We start from the raw sequence: 17,081 nt of genomic DNA on the forward strand, positions 1-17,081 counted from the left end.
TGCAGCGGGTTGCTTTGGGGAATGATGAAGCACACACACAACGCTTCTCCTTCTGTTCTCTCACACACGTGGTATATCGCTCACGTTTGACAGTTTCGCTATTTATCAGACATTGGGTCTAGATACTGCGTATAATGTTATAATTTAACCATTTAAATATTTATCACATAATAATCCTTATGTATACAGGGTCTTTGTGAGCCTCATGTTCTAATTAGTAATATTAAGCAACACGCAACAAGTTTTGTTGGTCTCTTGGCGCCAGTTGTTCAGAAAGCTTAAACTGTATTTGGAAATTCGCTGTCCAGGATCAGGTAATCCATCTTACTTTTCTGCTGGTTTTTCAAAGCAAAATTGGATTGGATCACAGTGATCCAGATACAAAGTTTTTCAGATTACCAAATCTGGATTAGTAGTGCTCTACAGAAACCCTAGAGAGACGTGGTAATGGGAGAAAAAAAAATGTATGTCACAGCTTTTGATTCTCTCAGAAAAGTTTTACTAAAATGTTTTGAACTACACAAACTGATGATTTGATGTAGATCAAAACCAAGATTGGATTTTGTGATCTAATCCAACTTCAGAATCCTTTTTTTCTTTTGATCCAATCAGATAGATAGATAGATAGATAGATAGATAGATAGATAGATAGATAGATAGACAGACAGACAGACAGACAGACAGACAGATAGATAGATAGATAGATAGATGATAGATAGATAGATAGATAGATAGATAGATAGATAGATAGATAGATAGATAGATAGATAGATAGATAGATAGATAGATAGATCGACAGTATGATAGATGGAACGATAAATAGATAGACAGACAGACTCAGTGTTGCGCTGGCTGACTGTAGGATTTGTAGGTTATGTCAGTAAGTCTATAACAGAGTAAAACATATTTAGAGGCTAATATAGGTGTGTGTCTTTAACTGATGGCAAACAGGTTGAGACATTAATTCATGCTTGTCATGGTTTATGGCACCTAGGAGACATTCATAATAAATTTAGTACAGCTCCAAATTCAACAACACATTCAGAAAGAGCCTAACTGCATAAAGGCAATGATTTCTTTCTGTCATTTATCTGCTCACTGCAGAAATATGGAGAGGCCATTTTTCAAAGAGAGCTTGTTTGCTCTCTCTCTCAAAAGTGCTTTTCTCCACAGACCCCAAAAGTCAAAATTGGAATGATAAATCAGGTGAAATGACAATCAGAGTTTTCCTGAACACACAGGCTGACAGAAGAGGATAGAACAATGGAGATATACTCAGGAAGGCAGAGTGCCAAAATGAGATCTGCTGAACACACTGTAAGCAAGCCAAGCTTTTATTTTATTGGCACGCATATTGAGTGTCAAAACCTGGGTGTGAATTATGGCGGGATTTGGGGGTATGACCCTCTAAGCAGGGATTCAACTACTTAGTGTTCTCAAATACATACGGGTAAAACACGTATTGAACACGTCATCATTTTTCTCAGTAAATATATTTCTAAAGGTGCTGTTGACTTGAAATTTTCACCAGATGTCGGTAACAACCCATACAAAGAAAACTAAACAAATAAGTTCAGAAATTAAGTTATGTGTAAAAAGTATTGAACACATGAAGAAAGGGAGGTGCAAAAAGGCATGGAAAGCCAAGACACCAGCTGAAATCCATCAGTAATTAGAAAGCAATCCTGCCTCTCGTCAGTGGAAATGAATATTAGCTGCTTCAGTCCCAACACCTGCAGTACCAGGATGATGAAGATGAAACAAGGGTGGACATTTCAGCAAGACAACGATCCCAAACACAGCCAAGGAAACTCTTGAGTGGTTTCAGAAAAAGAAAATAAAGCTGCTAGAATGGCCCAGAATCACCTGACTTGAATCCAATAGAAAATAAGAACTAAAAATCAGAGTTCATAGAAGAGGCCCACAGAAGATTTGAAGACTCTGGAAGAATGGGCCAAAATCACACCTGAGCAATGCATGAGACTAGTTTCTCCATGCAGGAGGCGTCTTGAAGCTGTCATTACCAACAAAGGCTTTTTGTACAAAGTATTAAATACATTTCAGTAGTTCTACTTTTTCCATGTGTCATTCCATTTTATTACACATAACTTAATTTCTGAACTTATTTGTATGTATGGATTACGTAGGTTGTTACTGACATCTGGTGAAAATATCATGTCAACAGCACCTTTAGAAATATATTTACTGGGAAAAATGGTGACGTGTTCAATACTTATTTTACCCGCTGTATCCTTACAAGTGTATATATTTCCATGTAACCATTTTTTTTGCAAAAAAAACAAAAAAAAAAAGAACTATAAAGGTATTGAGCAGAAAATGGGTGGGCAGTGGAAAAGCATTACGGGAAATTTACAGCATGGCCACAATAGACTTGAATCAGCTCCATGAGTCAGAGAAGACCCTCACCTCTAGGTATGGGACAGGAGAGATGGCAGGAAGTGGGTATTCTTTCAGTGTTCGCTGCTCATCCAGGAACTTCCCGGCTTTTCCGTTGTGCGCAGGCTGGAAGAGGCCGTAGTTTAGCACATCCTTCAGGCTCTGGTTGAGTGTGCAGAGGATTCGTTGTTTAGACAACCAGATGGGCGACTCCACATTAAACTTCATGCATTTCTGCAGAAGAAACAAAAGGAGAGACATAATAAGTCATATGCAATTACTAATAAATACACCATTCAAAAGTTGGGTCGATAAAATTTTTAAATGATTTTCAAAGAAGTCTTTTATACTTGCCAAGAATGCATTTATTTTATTCATAGAAATATACTGTGAAATATACTGTGAAATCAACTATACAACTGAATATATGTTTCATGTTTTTTATTGTAGTCTCTCACGTTCATCAAAGCTGTATTAATTTGATCAAAAATACAGAAATACATTAAATATTATTTCAATTTCTGATATTAATTTCCTATTTGAATATACTTTAAAATGCAAATTATTCCTGTGATGCAAAGCTGAATTTTCTTCATTGCCACATGATCTTTCAGAAATCATTCTAATATGCTGTTTTTTTTTTTTTTTGGAAACGGTGATAGTAATGAGATTAATACAGCTATAATAGATTAATTGCAATAATAGATAGTTTGTGTATAATTATAAATGTCTTTACAGTCTATTTTTAACTATGGTAAAATCAATCAATGCATCACGTCTTCTCCTGACATAATGCTTTATTCATTTATAGTATGATAGTATAGGGGGGGAAAAAAACTTAAATATTTTTGGTGGAAACTAAACTTACCATGGAATATTTTTGACACCTTGTTGCTTTGATTTATTAAACAAATAACATATTTGTTAAAAATGATTATAATATGACGTTTTCTGTTCTAATAATACAAATTTACTGATGATATAAATGTCCTTCGAGGTTCTTTTGTTCGTGATGCCCTCAACGTCTCCCCAGAAATATTTCTTATTATTCCTTCCTCTCGTGGTCTTTCAGAGTTTACTCTGTGTTGTGACTTTGTGCAGCTTTTGCCCCAAAATCAACACTGAAGATTTGAGAGTGAACCCACTGCCCAATCAAGCAGTGTATCAATAAAAGCCTCTCACCCGTGTCTTTGTCCTCTATACCATTACTAATAACACACAACCCCTGCCCTTTCCACAGCACCGTGATTACTAGAGGCAGAGCACCAGCAGACCACCGGGACAGAGAGAGAAGGCAGGAGTGAGAGAGGCTTTCAGCGCTTTTGTTCGCTTCTCCTCTCAGCAAATACAACATCAAATGCAGCTTTGAACTCTTGTCTACTGCATTTATTTTACCAGAGAGCCCAGCATTAAGGAGACAAAGATGGGGAGGAGAGAGGACATCAGTCTGAAACACACACACACACGCACACTAACATAAAAAGAAAAGTGTCTCAGAAACTTGTAATTGTGTGCAGAATTCCCCTGAAGTTAAGCCTGCGTTTCATTCTGTTTTCCCGGGGATAACAACAGCCTCCACCACAGTCGTTCCTCTTGATTTTCAATCTTAAATTTCATCACTCTTTTCTGTGTTTATCTTCGCTCAGGCTGACAGGCGACCGGAGCGCATTCAGCTCTATTTAAACTCAGAACAAGAGAAAAACCAGACTGCCGCCAAACGACAAACCTCTATTCAACATACAAATGGAACTGACACTTCAATACAATAATACAATAATCTCACGTCACGCTTACATTCTTTTTTCTGACAAGAATATATGGACATTACAAATTAAATAATACAAATTTACAATCAAAGCAGAGCCAAAGTTCAATTTTAAGGGCTGGCCAAGTGAATGGCATGTATTTTCATACTTGTGTATTTTCATAAAGTTTTGCAAGCTGTATGCATACATACAGTATACATACAAATATATATATATTATACATAATATATATATATATATATATATATAAACTGAATATATATGTTTAAAGTTATTTTATTGTAGTCTCTAATGTTCATCAAAGCTGTATTCATTTGATCAATACAGTAAATATTATTGCAATTTCAGATATTAGTTTCCTATTTTAATATACTTTAAAATATAATTTATTCCTGTGAAGCAAAGCTGAATGTTCAGCATCATTACTCCAGTCTTCAGTGTCACATGATCCTTCAGAAATCATTCTAATATGCTGATTTAATCATCAATGCAGGAAACAGTTGTTTAACAGCTGCTTAATATTTTTTGGACCTGTGATACTTATTTCAGGATTCTTTGATAAATAAAAAGTTCAAAAGAACAGTGTTTATTCAAAATAGAAATTTTGTGTTGCAATATTCAAAATTTGGGGGGGCAGTCTTTTTTTTTTTTTTTTAAAGAAATTAATACTTTTATTCAGCAAGGATGTGTTAAATGGATAAAACGTGATAGTAAAGGCTTACATTGTTAGAAAAGATTTATATTTTTAATAAATGCTGTTCTTTTAAACTTTTTATTCATCAAAGAATCAAACAAAAAAAAGTATCACAGGTTCCAAAAAAATATTAAGCAGCACAACAGTTTCAACACTGATAATAAATCAGCATATTAGAATGATTTCTGGAAGATCATGTGACACTGAAGACTGGAGTAATGGCTGATTAAAGTTCATAAATTACATTCTAAAGTATATTAAAATAGGAAACCAATATTAGAAATTGCAATAATATTTACTGTATTTCTGTATTTTTTATCAAATAAATACAGCCTTGTTGAACATAAGAAACTACGATAAAAAACATGAAAAATCTTACCGATCCCAAACTTTTGAACGGCAGTGTATATATACTGTACACATACATATGTAGTAAAATATTGATAATGATTATATCTTGCCTGCTTTTGTATTACAGCCCAGAATATTTACTAGTGAAGGGTTTGGGACCGTGTCATAGTTTATTTTTAATTAGACAGAACTGTATTTATTGATATCTTTCACTATTGACTGAACTGAGGTTTCACTGAGGTTACAGCAGTGCATTCTGGGACTGCCTGTTTAGAAATGCCTTAGACTGCCCTGACTTTGGATTGATTTAGAATATAGGCTAATTTAAGTTATCATAAAGGGGAGGTTAATTTTGCTGCTAACTTTTTGACACAACCTTTGAATCAGGAAATGCTGTCTATATACATGTAGGTGGCATCAGGTTTTGGAACAAAACTATCACTTTACAAATAAGCAAACACCTATTCCATTTGTCTCTTTGTCAAAAATTTTGCCAGAAATCAGAACTTCAATGTGTAATTAACATGCACATACGTCCCCAAATACTCCCCGCCCATATCGGCAGGGCAGTTCTCCCACAATGCAGCAGTGTCAATGTGATTCCCTGAACTCATGGACTGATGCTGATAGTATTAGCCTGAGGAAATTCATAACAGGCCTCTATTGGCATCAGTTTAGGAGAGAGATATTCCTAACAATGCATTGATTGAGCTGCATGCATACAGCCACACACAATGACTCTGTTTGGCTGGAAAACGCTGTGGATTTGCTCAATAGGGCTTTGGTAAGCAGGCTGGTTTTCAGCAGGCCTCCAGAGAAACGTGGAGTACAGATATAAAGCACATCTGGAGAATGAGACAGGGACAGTCCATCACTGTCACACACATGCAGGTGCACACAAACACATCACGCCATGCACACATGCACCGAAAATGGCGCAACGCTGCACTTTTATGCATTAAACCATTTCAAGGAGTAATTAGAAATAAGCATGAATATATAATTGGGGTTGCAGTTATTCACAAGAACATACTGATTACTATATTAAGCGTAGTGTATTAGTGCATATCTTTATACATATTATTTTTATATTGTATACAGGCTTTAAATAAAGTGTCGTCACAGTCTCTTCCCATAAATAATGATCTAGAATTTGTCAGTAAACAGTTCAACCATACTGCAAAATCTGATTATCACAGTTATTAGTATTTTAAGAAGTCCACTTTAGTGTGGTGATTTATTTAAGTGATTAACTGTGGGCAATTAATGCTCTCCAGAGCCCTGTAAGAGGATCAGCTCATGGACTCCAAACAACAACTAAAAGCACCATATTCTCACTTACAAGACTCTTGGTCTCAAATATCAGCTTGCATACAATTTGTTTCTTCATTCATTAGTATTTAATGCTCTTTGAATGATAAATGCTCCCATAGGATGCTAGAAGTGAAGTGACACTGACCTGCTATTTTTGAACTTGACATGTTCTTATGTAATCATATTTTTAGCAAAGATAGCAGAGTAACAATTAAAAGCAAGTAACTTTCTTCCAAGTACTTGTACATAAGTACTGTACAATATCTGTACTTGTGTACTGCTCCAATGTTTAGAAAAATCTTCAATAAAATAAGGATTATTTAACACAAAACAGCACAAAGAACACTAAAAAGAGCTGTAAACACAACTACAACACAACATCTATAACATCCATAAGCCATCATACCTTGCTCACACCTATATAATTACCGTAAATATTCGGATGCAATGGCTTTTTGGCCAATCCTCCCAAAGATAATGCACAGATACGACCTCTGTCAAAGTTACTTTTACTGCATTGGTTCAAATATCAAAGATGCACAACAATCCAATATTTTTTCAAATGTAAATCAGTTCAAATCAAAAGAGCTACATTTTATTATGCTGAATTTACTTATGGCCAAATTCAACAGTAAAAATTGGCTTTTACTGCATTAGGATGGTGTGTGTGAGAGAAGACAAAAAGTGATATTTTTGTTCCACAAAAGGCAATTGTGTGGAAAAAAATACAGTTTATGTGTGAGTGCCATGTATGTTTGTGTAACAGGTGAATGGATGTTGATGGCAAATTGAATGCACTGGTGTGAGTAGGATCCATAATGCTGTGTATCATCGGAGGAAGACCGCACTGCCTCAGATGAATAAGTTCACTGAACACGATTTACTGCAGAGACAGAGAGAGAGGACAACATATGCAGATAAAATCCCCCTTTCCACAAATCTATCTCTCTCCAAAATTCTTTCAAGAACACTTCAAAAACAGGTCATTAATGTTCTTAATTGCTATTAAAATAATACAAATAAATAGTCAATGCAGTATATACATGATCTTTTCACAGATGGTCTGGTTAGTGTTCAGTTTGACATAATCATTATCTATTTTTATCTTATCTTATTTGTCTTTTGTCACAAATATCCTTTAAATTTAGTCAGTATATTGTCACATCAATTAGTGAATTTTAAGCTGACTAAAACGGCATCTAAAATAAGTCATTAAAAATGTTATTTGAAAAGTGGAAAATTACGTCAAATATTCAAACACTTTTAATAATAAATTATTATAAAATAAATTAATATGTATTTTGTATATATTATAAATGTTATATTATCATTTATATATATAAATTAACACATAATTTGTTTTGTTTTTTTTAAGATTTACGAGAAGGGCAAGGGCGAGTGCGGGTGCGAGCAGGTAGAGTCTCGTGCGTGCGTGATGCGGGAGAATAAGGGTGTACTCACACTAGGCAATCTTAACCGTGGCCGAGCGCGTTTGACCCCCAAAGCCCGGTTCGTGTCACTAGTGTGTGATCGCTCCGTGCACGCTCGGGCGCAGTTCGTTTAGCTGTCCCTGGCTCTGTTGGAAGAGGTGGGCCAGAGCGCGGTTCAGTTATATATAGGTCAGTGAGTGTGAGCGCTAACCGTGTCGGAGCGCGGAACTTCCTATTTCCCACTTATGAAGTCGTGATCACGAGCACGTTGCATTCTTTTCTGTTAAAAATAACAGTAAACAGTGGTTTGTGAATGTTGATGCTTAGCCTAAATAATTTTATCAGGAGCATTCATGTGAGCGCTGCTGCAGTCTTAGGCTTAGTCTTAGTCATTGGTTGAGATGCGTGATGACACCCATCCCAGGCCAGTACTGATCAACATCCCACCCCTCCTGTGACCCATGGTTTGTATGTGTATTCAGAGCCAATGAGCAACGGACTTTCATAATAATTAAAAAACTGCGTTAATGCGCAATAAAATAATTTTCGGCGTTAATCAATTAATGCGTTAATACGCCCTAATATATATATATATATATATATATATATACAGTGAGGAAAATAAGTATTTGAACACCCTGCTATTTTGCAAGTTCTCCCACTTAGAAATCATGGAGGGGTCTGAAATTGTCATCGTAGGTGCATGTCCACTGTGAGAGACATAATCTAAAAAAAAAAAATCCAGAAATCACAATGTATGATTTTTTAACTATTTATTTGTATGATACAGCTGCAAATAAGTATTTGAACACCTGAGAAAATCAATGTTAATATTTGGTACAGTAGCCTTTGTTTGCAATTACAGAGGTCAAACGTTTCCTGTAGTTTTTCACCAGGTTTGCACACACTGCAGGAGGGATTTTGGCCCACTCCTCCACACAGATCTTCTCTAGATCAGTCAGGTTTCTGGCCTGTCGCTGAGAAACACGGAGTTTGAGCTCCCTCAAAGATTCTCTATTGGGTTTAGGTCTGGAGACTGGCTAGGCCACGCCAGAACCTTGATATGCTTCTTACAGAGCCACTCCTTGGTTATCCTGGCTGTGTGCTTGGTCATTGTCATGTTGGAAGACCCAGCCTCGACCCATCTTCAATGCTCTAACTGAGGGAAGGAGGTTGTTCCCCAAAATCTCGCAATACATGGCCCCGGTCATCCTCTCCTTAATACAGTGCAGTCGCCCTGTCCCATGTGCAGAAAAACACCCCAAAGCATGATGCTACCACCCCATGCTTCACAGTAGGGATGGTGTTCTTGGGATGGTACTCATCATTCTTCTTCCTCCAAACACGTTTAGTGGAATTATGACCAAAAGTTCTATTTTGGTCTCATCTGACCACATGACTTTCTCCCATGACTCCTCTGGATCATCCAAATGGTCATTGGCAAACTTAAGTCGGGCCTGGACATGTGCTGGTTTAAGCAGGGGAACCTTCCGTGCCATGCATGATTTCAAACCACGTCTTAGTGTATTACCAACAGTAACCTTGGAAACGGTGGTCCCAGCTCTTTTCAGGTCATTGACCAGCTCCTCCCGTGTAGTTCTGGGCTGATTTCTCACCTTTCTTAGGATCATTGAGACCCCACGAGGTGAGATCTTGCATGGAGCCCCAGTCCGAGGGAGATTGACAGTCATGTTTAGCTTCTTCCATTTTCTAATGATTGCTCCAACAGTGGACCTTTTTCACCAAGCTGCTTGGCAATTTCCCGTAGCCCTTTCCAGCCTTGTGGAGGTGTACAATTTTGTCTCTAGTGTCTTTGGACAGCTTTTGATCTTGGCCATGTTAGTAGTTGGATTCTTACTGATTGTATGGGGTGGACAGGTGTCTTTATGCAGCTAACGACCTCAAACAGGTGCATCTAATTTAGGATAATAAATGGAGTGGAGGTGGACATTTTAAAGGCAGACTAACAGGTCTTTGAGGGTCAGAATTCTAGCTGATAGACAGGTGTTCAAATACTTATTTGCAGCTGTATCATACAAATAAATAGTTAAAAATCATACATTGTGATTTCTGGATTTTTTTTAGATTATGTCTCTCACAGTGGACATGCACCTACGATGACAATTTCAGACCCTCCATGATTTCTAAGTGGGAGAACTTGCAAAATAGCAGGGTGTTCAAATACTTATTTTCCTCACTGTATATATATATATATATATATATATATATATATATATATATATATGTGTGTGTGTGTGTGTGTGTGTGTGTGTGTGTATGTGTGTGTGTATGTATGTATGTATGTATGTATGTATGTGTGTGTGTGTGTGTGTGTGTGTGTGTATGCATATATACACATATATACAATTATTTATTTATTTTATATTATTTTCTTTTATTTCCTTTTGACCTGGACATGTTTCTGTGACATTCACCTTTACAGTAACTTTCTTCTATCATTTTGTCCCTCTAAACAGTCTGATCAGCTCTAGTCCTCTGACGGTGTGAGCTGACAGGCACTGGAAATGAGCAAGCTAGGTCTTTGCTCTCTAAAACCACATGCAGGGTCTCCAGGGGTCCCGGTAATGAGAAAGACTTGAAAAAGTCAAACGAACAAACTCTCTCCTCTCTGCAGTGCAGGGTCATGTTGATTGGCTACTTTGGTATGAAAAAGTCTTACTCAGCGATGCTCGGGATGGAGACCTTGCGGCATGAGGATCATTTACACACACAAACACATACACACTCAGCCAAGAGAGAGGACGAGAGCTCGTTGAGTCGAGAGGGTGTTATGTGTCCACAAACACTCATAGCGAGGGCTCATCGACCAATGAGGCGCACCACAACCACCATGGGAGTTTGCTAATGTGTGCGTTAGTGTGTGAACATGTTGCACATGCATTCGCAACAGTATCAATTATTAAACTGGTATAGATACAGTGGGGAAAACACATGGCAAGAATGATTTAAAAGCTCACATCCTCACACTGTTGCATTAAAGATTCACAACTGTAAATTAATTGAGGGCAGAAGAATAAACTCGCAGCCTGGGAACTTTGTATTCAGGTGAACTGATTAAAAAAAACACAGGATATTGCGTAAAGCCAGCCAATCAGATCGTAGCTTGAAATTTGGCTCTTGGGATTTTTGAATACCAAATTTTTGGTTTGGTTACATTAATAATAATGAATTTATTTTAAAAACTACAACAATCAAACATAAGAAAGAAAGAAAAAAAAACACTGCAAGGTATTGATGTTAAAAGTTAAAGTTGTTGCCAGCATATATATGCAGTGTATATACATATATATATCAGAATCAGAAAGAGATTTATTGCCAAGTATGTTAACACACACAAGGAATTTGTCTTGGTGTTAGGAGCTTCCATATATATAGAAGCACATTAAGGTCCTGGAGTGGCCGCCAGTCTCCAGACCTTAATCCCACAGAAAATCTGTGGAGGGAGCTGAAGGTTCGAGTTGCCAAACATCAGCCTCGAAACCTTAATGACTTGGAGAGGATCTGCAAAGAGGAGTGGGACAAAATCCCTCCTGAGATGTGTGCAAACCTGGTGACCAACTACAAGAAACGTCTGACCTCTGTGATTGCCAACAAGGGTTTTGCCACCAAGTACTAAGTCATGGTTTGCGAAGGGGTCAAATACAAATCAATTTAAAACTTTTTTGAAATGCATTCTGTTCAAATAAACCTACCATTAAAATTATAGACTGAGCATTTCTTTGTCAGTGGGCAAACGTACAAAATCAGCAAGGGATCAAATAATTTTTTTCCCCCACTGTATATATATACAGTAAATATACACAATTGCTTAATGGCTATAGAATATTACAAAATGGATGGATGGACGGATGGCTAATTATTATTGATTATATAAATATTTGAAACCTTCATTTCAAATAAAAGAAATAATTGCATTACTTTTTATGGAAAGTAATATGATATGTTACTTCTGCATTACTTGTTCTAATCTGGGCTTTCTTATTTGTTTCTAATATAAAAAAGTTTTATTTTATAAATAGAGGACATGGGTATTATTTAACATGTAATTATTGCAGGTTTGCGTCATTTTCTGAGTTTGCGTTTCACTGTTTTTATTCATTTTGAGAAATACTGAATCTTTTCTTCATGCAAGTGAGATGAGTAAAAGCATGTTCACATTTAGTCTAGAACTACAGTAACCATCATGTTTACACACCGCAAACAACGCCTCTGCACTTACTCCCAATTCCTCTCAACATGATGGCAGGAGAGCTGTCAGTCAATAAATGAGAAAAGTAACTGACATTACTTATTTGAAAAAGTAACTCAGATATTTTCTTGTAAATTAATAAGTAATGCATTACATTACTAGTTACATGAAAAAAGTAACCTATTACATGTTGCCCCCAACACTGGCCGTCTGACACTAAGTCTGAATTACAGGTGACAGGACTTGCTCTGGTCAAAAAAGCCAAAAGCTTTCATCCAAGCTGCTTGAACTAGAGAGAGAAGGACAAAAATTAATGATAAGAGCAATATCTAGAGACACAGGAAGAGACAGAGAACAAGACGCTTTCACATTACACAGTCAAGCTGAGCTGCTGTTTCTTTTTGTCAGTCTGTGCACAGTGAAGATGAAACACCTTCATCACCAGAGACAGAAAACAAGCCCAAGCCCACTTGATAATCTTTATATGGCCGTATATCAAGCATGTGCTGACTTTAAGAGGCATATCAAACGTGTACAATCTCGATACAAGCATGTACAGAAACACAATTCTCTTACAATTCAGACATCTTCAGCGAGATGAAGGATTTCAAGGACTGGAGACAAGAAGACAAGGAGAACACGGAAACCGAAGTGTCAAGTTTCTTGCTACAGGTACAGAAAATAGAGGTCATGACCAGTTCTGGCAGAGGGACTAGTTATCAACATCTCATTCTTTCATCTTAAAACTTTAAACCACCATCTTTTTTTTTATTTTTTATCATTTAAATACATACTCTTTATACCACACTTTACACCGTAAAAAGAGTATGATCCATTGAGAAAAGTGGTCACCACTTTATCCAGAGCTGACTGGAGGACAAGGAGTCCTTAACACTTGTATTTGTGAGTCTGTAGAGAAGAATGATAAATACGGATCAAGACATTTCATTTACCATGGTAAAAGTGCTGTTAGGAGCGGTAACAGCAATGCTTGATGAATGATTACATTTATAACAATGACCTAACTAAATAAAGATCAATAAGTAGTTGTTAATATAATACTTTTTTTTTCAGATATATATATATATATATATATATATACGTATATATATACGTATATGTGCATGTGCGTGTATACAGTATACACATGATTTTATTTATTACATTGTTTTAAATTATTTTATTTTTATTTATTAAGTCTGCCAAAATTAAGTTTGCCAAATTAGACAAATATATATATACTATACTATACTATACTACATGAAAAAAAATCTCTCATGGATATTTTGTTCATCATATTTCTTATACTTTCATATTACATATTACTTTCACCACATTTACTACAAGGCCTATAATATGAGTTTTTCTATTAAAGTTGTTGTTATAGTTTTCAGGACCAAAACAGTTCTATTAATTTACACGACTGTACTTGACTGTATTTAACATATTCAATATACTCTGTCATATTTTGTTTTAACTTGTGTTGTTTTCTTCATAGATCTGAGGGCTTTTCATGCAACCTGTCCAGGCTGGCCAGATTAAACGGATGTGGCAGGTTTTGTGACATCAAAAAACATGAATAACACTGTGTAAGCTAAAACACAGTATGACCCAAGAGACAATACATATAGGTTTGGAATTGTGTGGGGTCACTAGTAATCAGTTAGCAGCCTTGAATTAGTTACTCAACCCGTGCAGCTAAACAAATACACTTCAGCCTGGATCAAGCCCTGCTATTTGCACTCAAAAACTATGTCCTGTGACATTTGACACTGATTACTGTGGCATTTATGACGTCTTCTAAGACATCAGTGAGTAAAATACATCAAGAACAAGCTGTTTGCATAATCTGTTTGAGTTTTACAAAACTCCTGTTCCTGTCTGTGTGTGTTTTGTTTCTTATGTGGTGAAGTAATTATGAGTTATGGAAAATGTTCTGTGCTGATACACTTGACTGGTCATCTTTCTTTTTTCTCTCTGTCATCAAAACCAAATCCCGATGCGCTGAGGAACATCTAATTGTAGCAGTAGCATATGTTGTAGTTATAATGAGATGGAGGGGCACATCAGCAGATCTCTCATTCTTATCGTTTTTTTAGCTGGTTTCATTCAGGTAATCAAAGGTAAGCAGGACCTGATGTAAATGATGGGAGTTCAGGCACACTGTGAGGTGCTATAATGGCTGGAAAATGATCGTTACTAATGATTGATTCTCAAAAAGTCATTGTGAGATAGCTGGTGAATGGCTTTCTCAGCATGTCAAGGTCTTAAAGGGATAATTCAACCAAAAATGAATATTGTTATCATATACTCATCCTCAAACCTGTATTATGTCTGCACATTATACTCTAAAAAGGGTTTTTATAGTTAACTTCAACTAAAACCATAAACAAATACTTAAAATAAACTAAATATAAATAAAATATAGAAAACAGTTTTATTTCAGCACTTCTAAGTTTTGTTTAAAAGTACTAAAATAAAAATCAATAGAAACTACATAGACATACGGAAAACTAAAACTAACAAAAATGCACAAAAATACTAACAATTTAAAATTAAAAAGAAAAACAACAAAATCAAATACAAAATATTAACAAAAACTAAAAATAAGTATATACAACTAAAACATGACAAAAAAACGAGAAATGCTGAAATAAATATAATATATATATATATATATATATATATATAATTTATATTTAGTTAGTTAAAGTACTAAAATAAGAATTAATAAAAATATATATATAGACATAGTAAAAACTAAAGCTAATAAAAATTACAAAAACACACAACAAAAGTACTAAAATAAGATAAATAAGATGAATACATTAAAAAAAAATTTAAAAAATTTGGAAATAAAATCTGATTCATTAATATAAACAAAAACTGTAATAGTACATCAGTGAAACAAAAATTATACTGGCTCTAATCGACTTTAACCTGACACATCACGTAACACAAAACATGCATGACATAACAACTGAACAGTACTAATAACTTTATAGTTATTATGCTATAGATTCTGTGTTGGATTGTCATGTGCTGACACTTTTGCTGTAAAATCAGCCTAGCATGCACAAAGCGAGTTCTGAACGAGCCCAGATCTTATGGATGTCAGCACTACCTGATGTTGACAAGCTGTAAAAAATTTCCAGAGGAAATGGGAGTGAGAAGAGAGAGTGAGAAGAACATCCACACAACAATCAACAGAGTGCTAACTTATTTATGTGACATGACAAATACATTTCCGAAACGCAGGTCACACACTCATGAGGAGTTAAAAGTTTGGCTGTGTGAAACTTTCCTGTGGTTTCAACACACACACAGCCAGGGAAGCATGATGGAGGGAGAAGCTCAGTCTACACGGTGTGTTGATTCTTTCTCAGCCTTACAGTCTAGTTTAGAAACATTCTCTCTCTCTCTCTCTCTCTTGCTCTCTCACTCTCACAACTGTCAGACAGCTGTGGTCTTGTATGTGCACAGAATTCAGAGCAGCTAGTTGAACAAATCATAGAGCCATTAGGCCACACTGCACATAGAAAAATCTTAGTTTACTACCAATTTAAATATATTATATTTAAAATCTGCTTAAGTATTTATTGTGTCTGTCAATCCTGTCAATCCATCTTTGTATAGTCTATATAGGTATGTCAATAGCCAATGCATATGCATATATTTTTTTTTTTACAGTATATTGTCATTTACAATCTCGATATCCGTGAATTTTTTTCTTAATTGTATAATTCATTGTAAATATAATTATATATAATTTATGTAATTATGCAATATAATTTATATTGCCAATAGCCAATGCAGACACCTATAGAGCAGGGTGATGGATGGCCATTGTATGTATGTGCTGTATGTATATATATTTTCCTCCTCACAATATTCACAATGCCGTCACAATATTTACTTAAATATTTACAATATTTACTCAAAATCCACTAAACAATTATTCAACATTTATCAATTACCAAATATGACACAATTCTGTTAATAGACCCAATGCTGTACAAATCTGTACGTCTTTAACATTGACTCTACATTTTCAAAAAGTGGCTCCAGGCCCTATTAATTTAAGCGAAAATACAAAAAAATAAAATAAATAAATAATCAAATGTTTCCTCAAAAAAGCTCTAACACTGGCCGCCTGCTGTGTAATTTCTGGGAGTCGGGTGCACAGGTTTTAGTGCTCTGCTGGGCAACAAAATTGTGCTTACAAGGTAATTGGAGCTGCTCCAATGAACATTTCTGAGCAAGAACCAGACCAAGGTTTTGGTAAAAATTTGTGGCATTGCATCTACAGTCACATTTATCACTTAGCTGTTTAATGCACTTTGCTTTCAGAGTTGAGTTTATGATCTAATCAGGACACATTCTGGCCACATGTTCACACACTGGTTTATTATTGTGGCATCATTGATTTCAAATTTCCCTGCCGCTAAATGTGACAAATCTAAAATAACCTGTTTCTGGTCATTTTATACGATAGTCAGACAGTCTCTTCCTGTCTATGTGGAAGGTTTACATCCAGAAAAGGCTGCAAAGTAGACCAGATTTCATCTGACTCTGCATAAGCACCTAGATGTAAGTCAATTCTTACATGGCTATAAACTCTTAAGAGTCTCTGGATCTCTTACATACATGTAGGAGACTGGAGGTGAGCTGTTTTCTTTTATCACCACATAATAGATGCCTGGGGGAATTGAAGAACACAAGACCAGCTTATGGAAAGACACACTTGTCATTCAATTAGCTTTTGTCAGTGTTTGAAAACATGCACGCACACACATCCTGAAGGACATGCTGAGGCTTAAGTTTTTCTAATTAAGATACACTGATGCATGACAACACACTGTGGTTGTATCTCAGTTTATTGATTTTTACATAGAAAGCAGAGACCTATAAAACATTTT

At 35.8% G+C, this 17,081-nt stretch overlaps 1 protein-coding gene across 21 annotated transcripts in view; it reads right to left on the reverse strand.

Annotated features, from left to right (window-relative positions):
- Positions 1–17,081, reverse strand: part of shank3a (SH3 and multiple ankyrin repeat domains 3a) — a 323,493-nt gene that overhangs the window by 178,341 nt on the left and 128,071 nt on the right. For all 21 annotated transcript variants that reach the window (XR_009267007.1, XR_009267008.1, XR_009267006.1 and 18 more), the window contains one exon: positions 2,428–2,631. Coding sequence is in view for 18 of the 21 variants with exons in the window: in XM_058751761.1 (XP_058607744.1) it covers positions 2,428–2,631 (204 nt within the window). In the remaining 3 variants the exon portion in view is untranslated. The remainder of the gene's footprint in view (positions 1–2,427; positions 2,632–17,081) is intronic.

This window comes from Onychostoma macrolepis, chromosome 18 (genome assembly GCF_012432095.1).
Source record: "Onychostoma macrolepis isolate SWU-2019 chromosome 18, ASM1243209v1, whole genome shotgun sequence".
Lineage (NCBI taxonomy): Eukaryota > Metazoa > Chordata > Actinopteri > Cypriniformes > Cyprinidae > Onychostoma > Onychostoma macrolepis.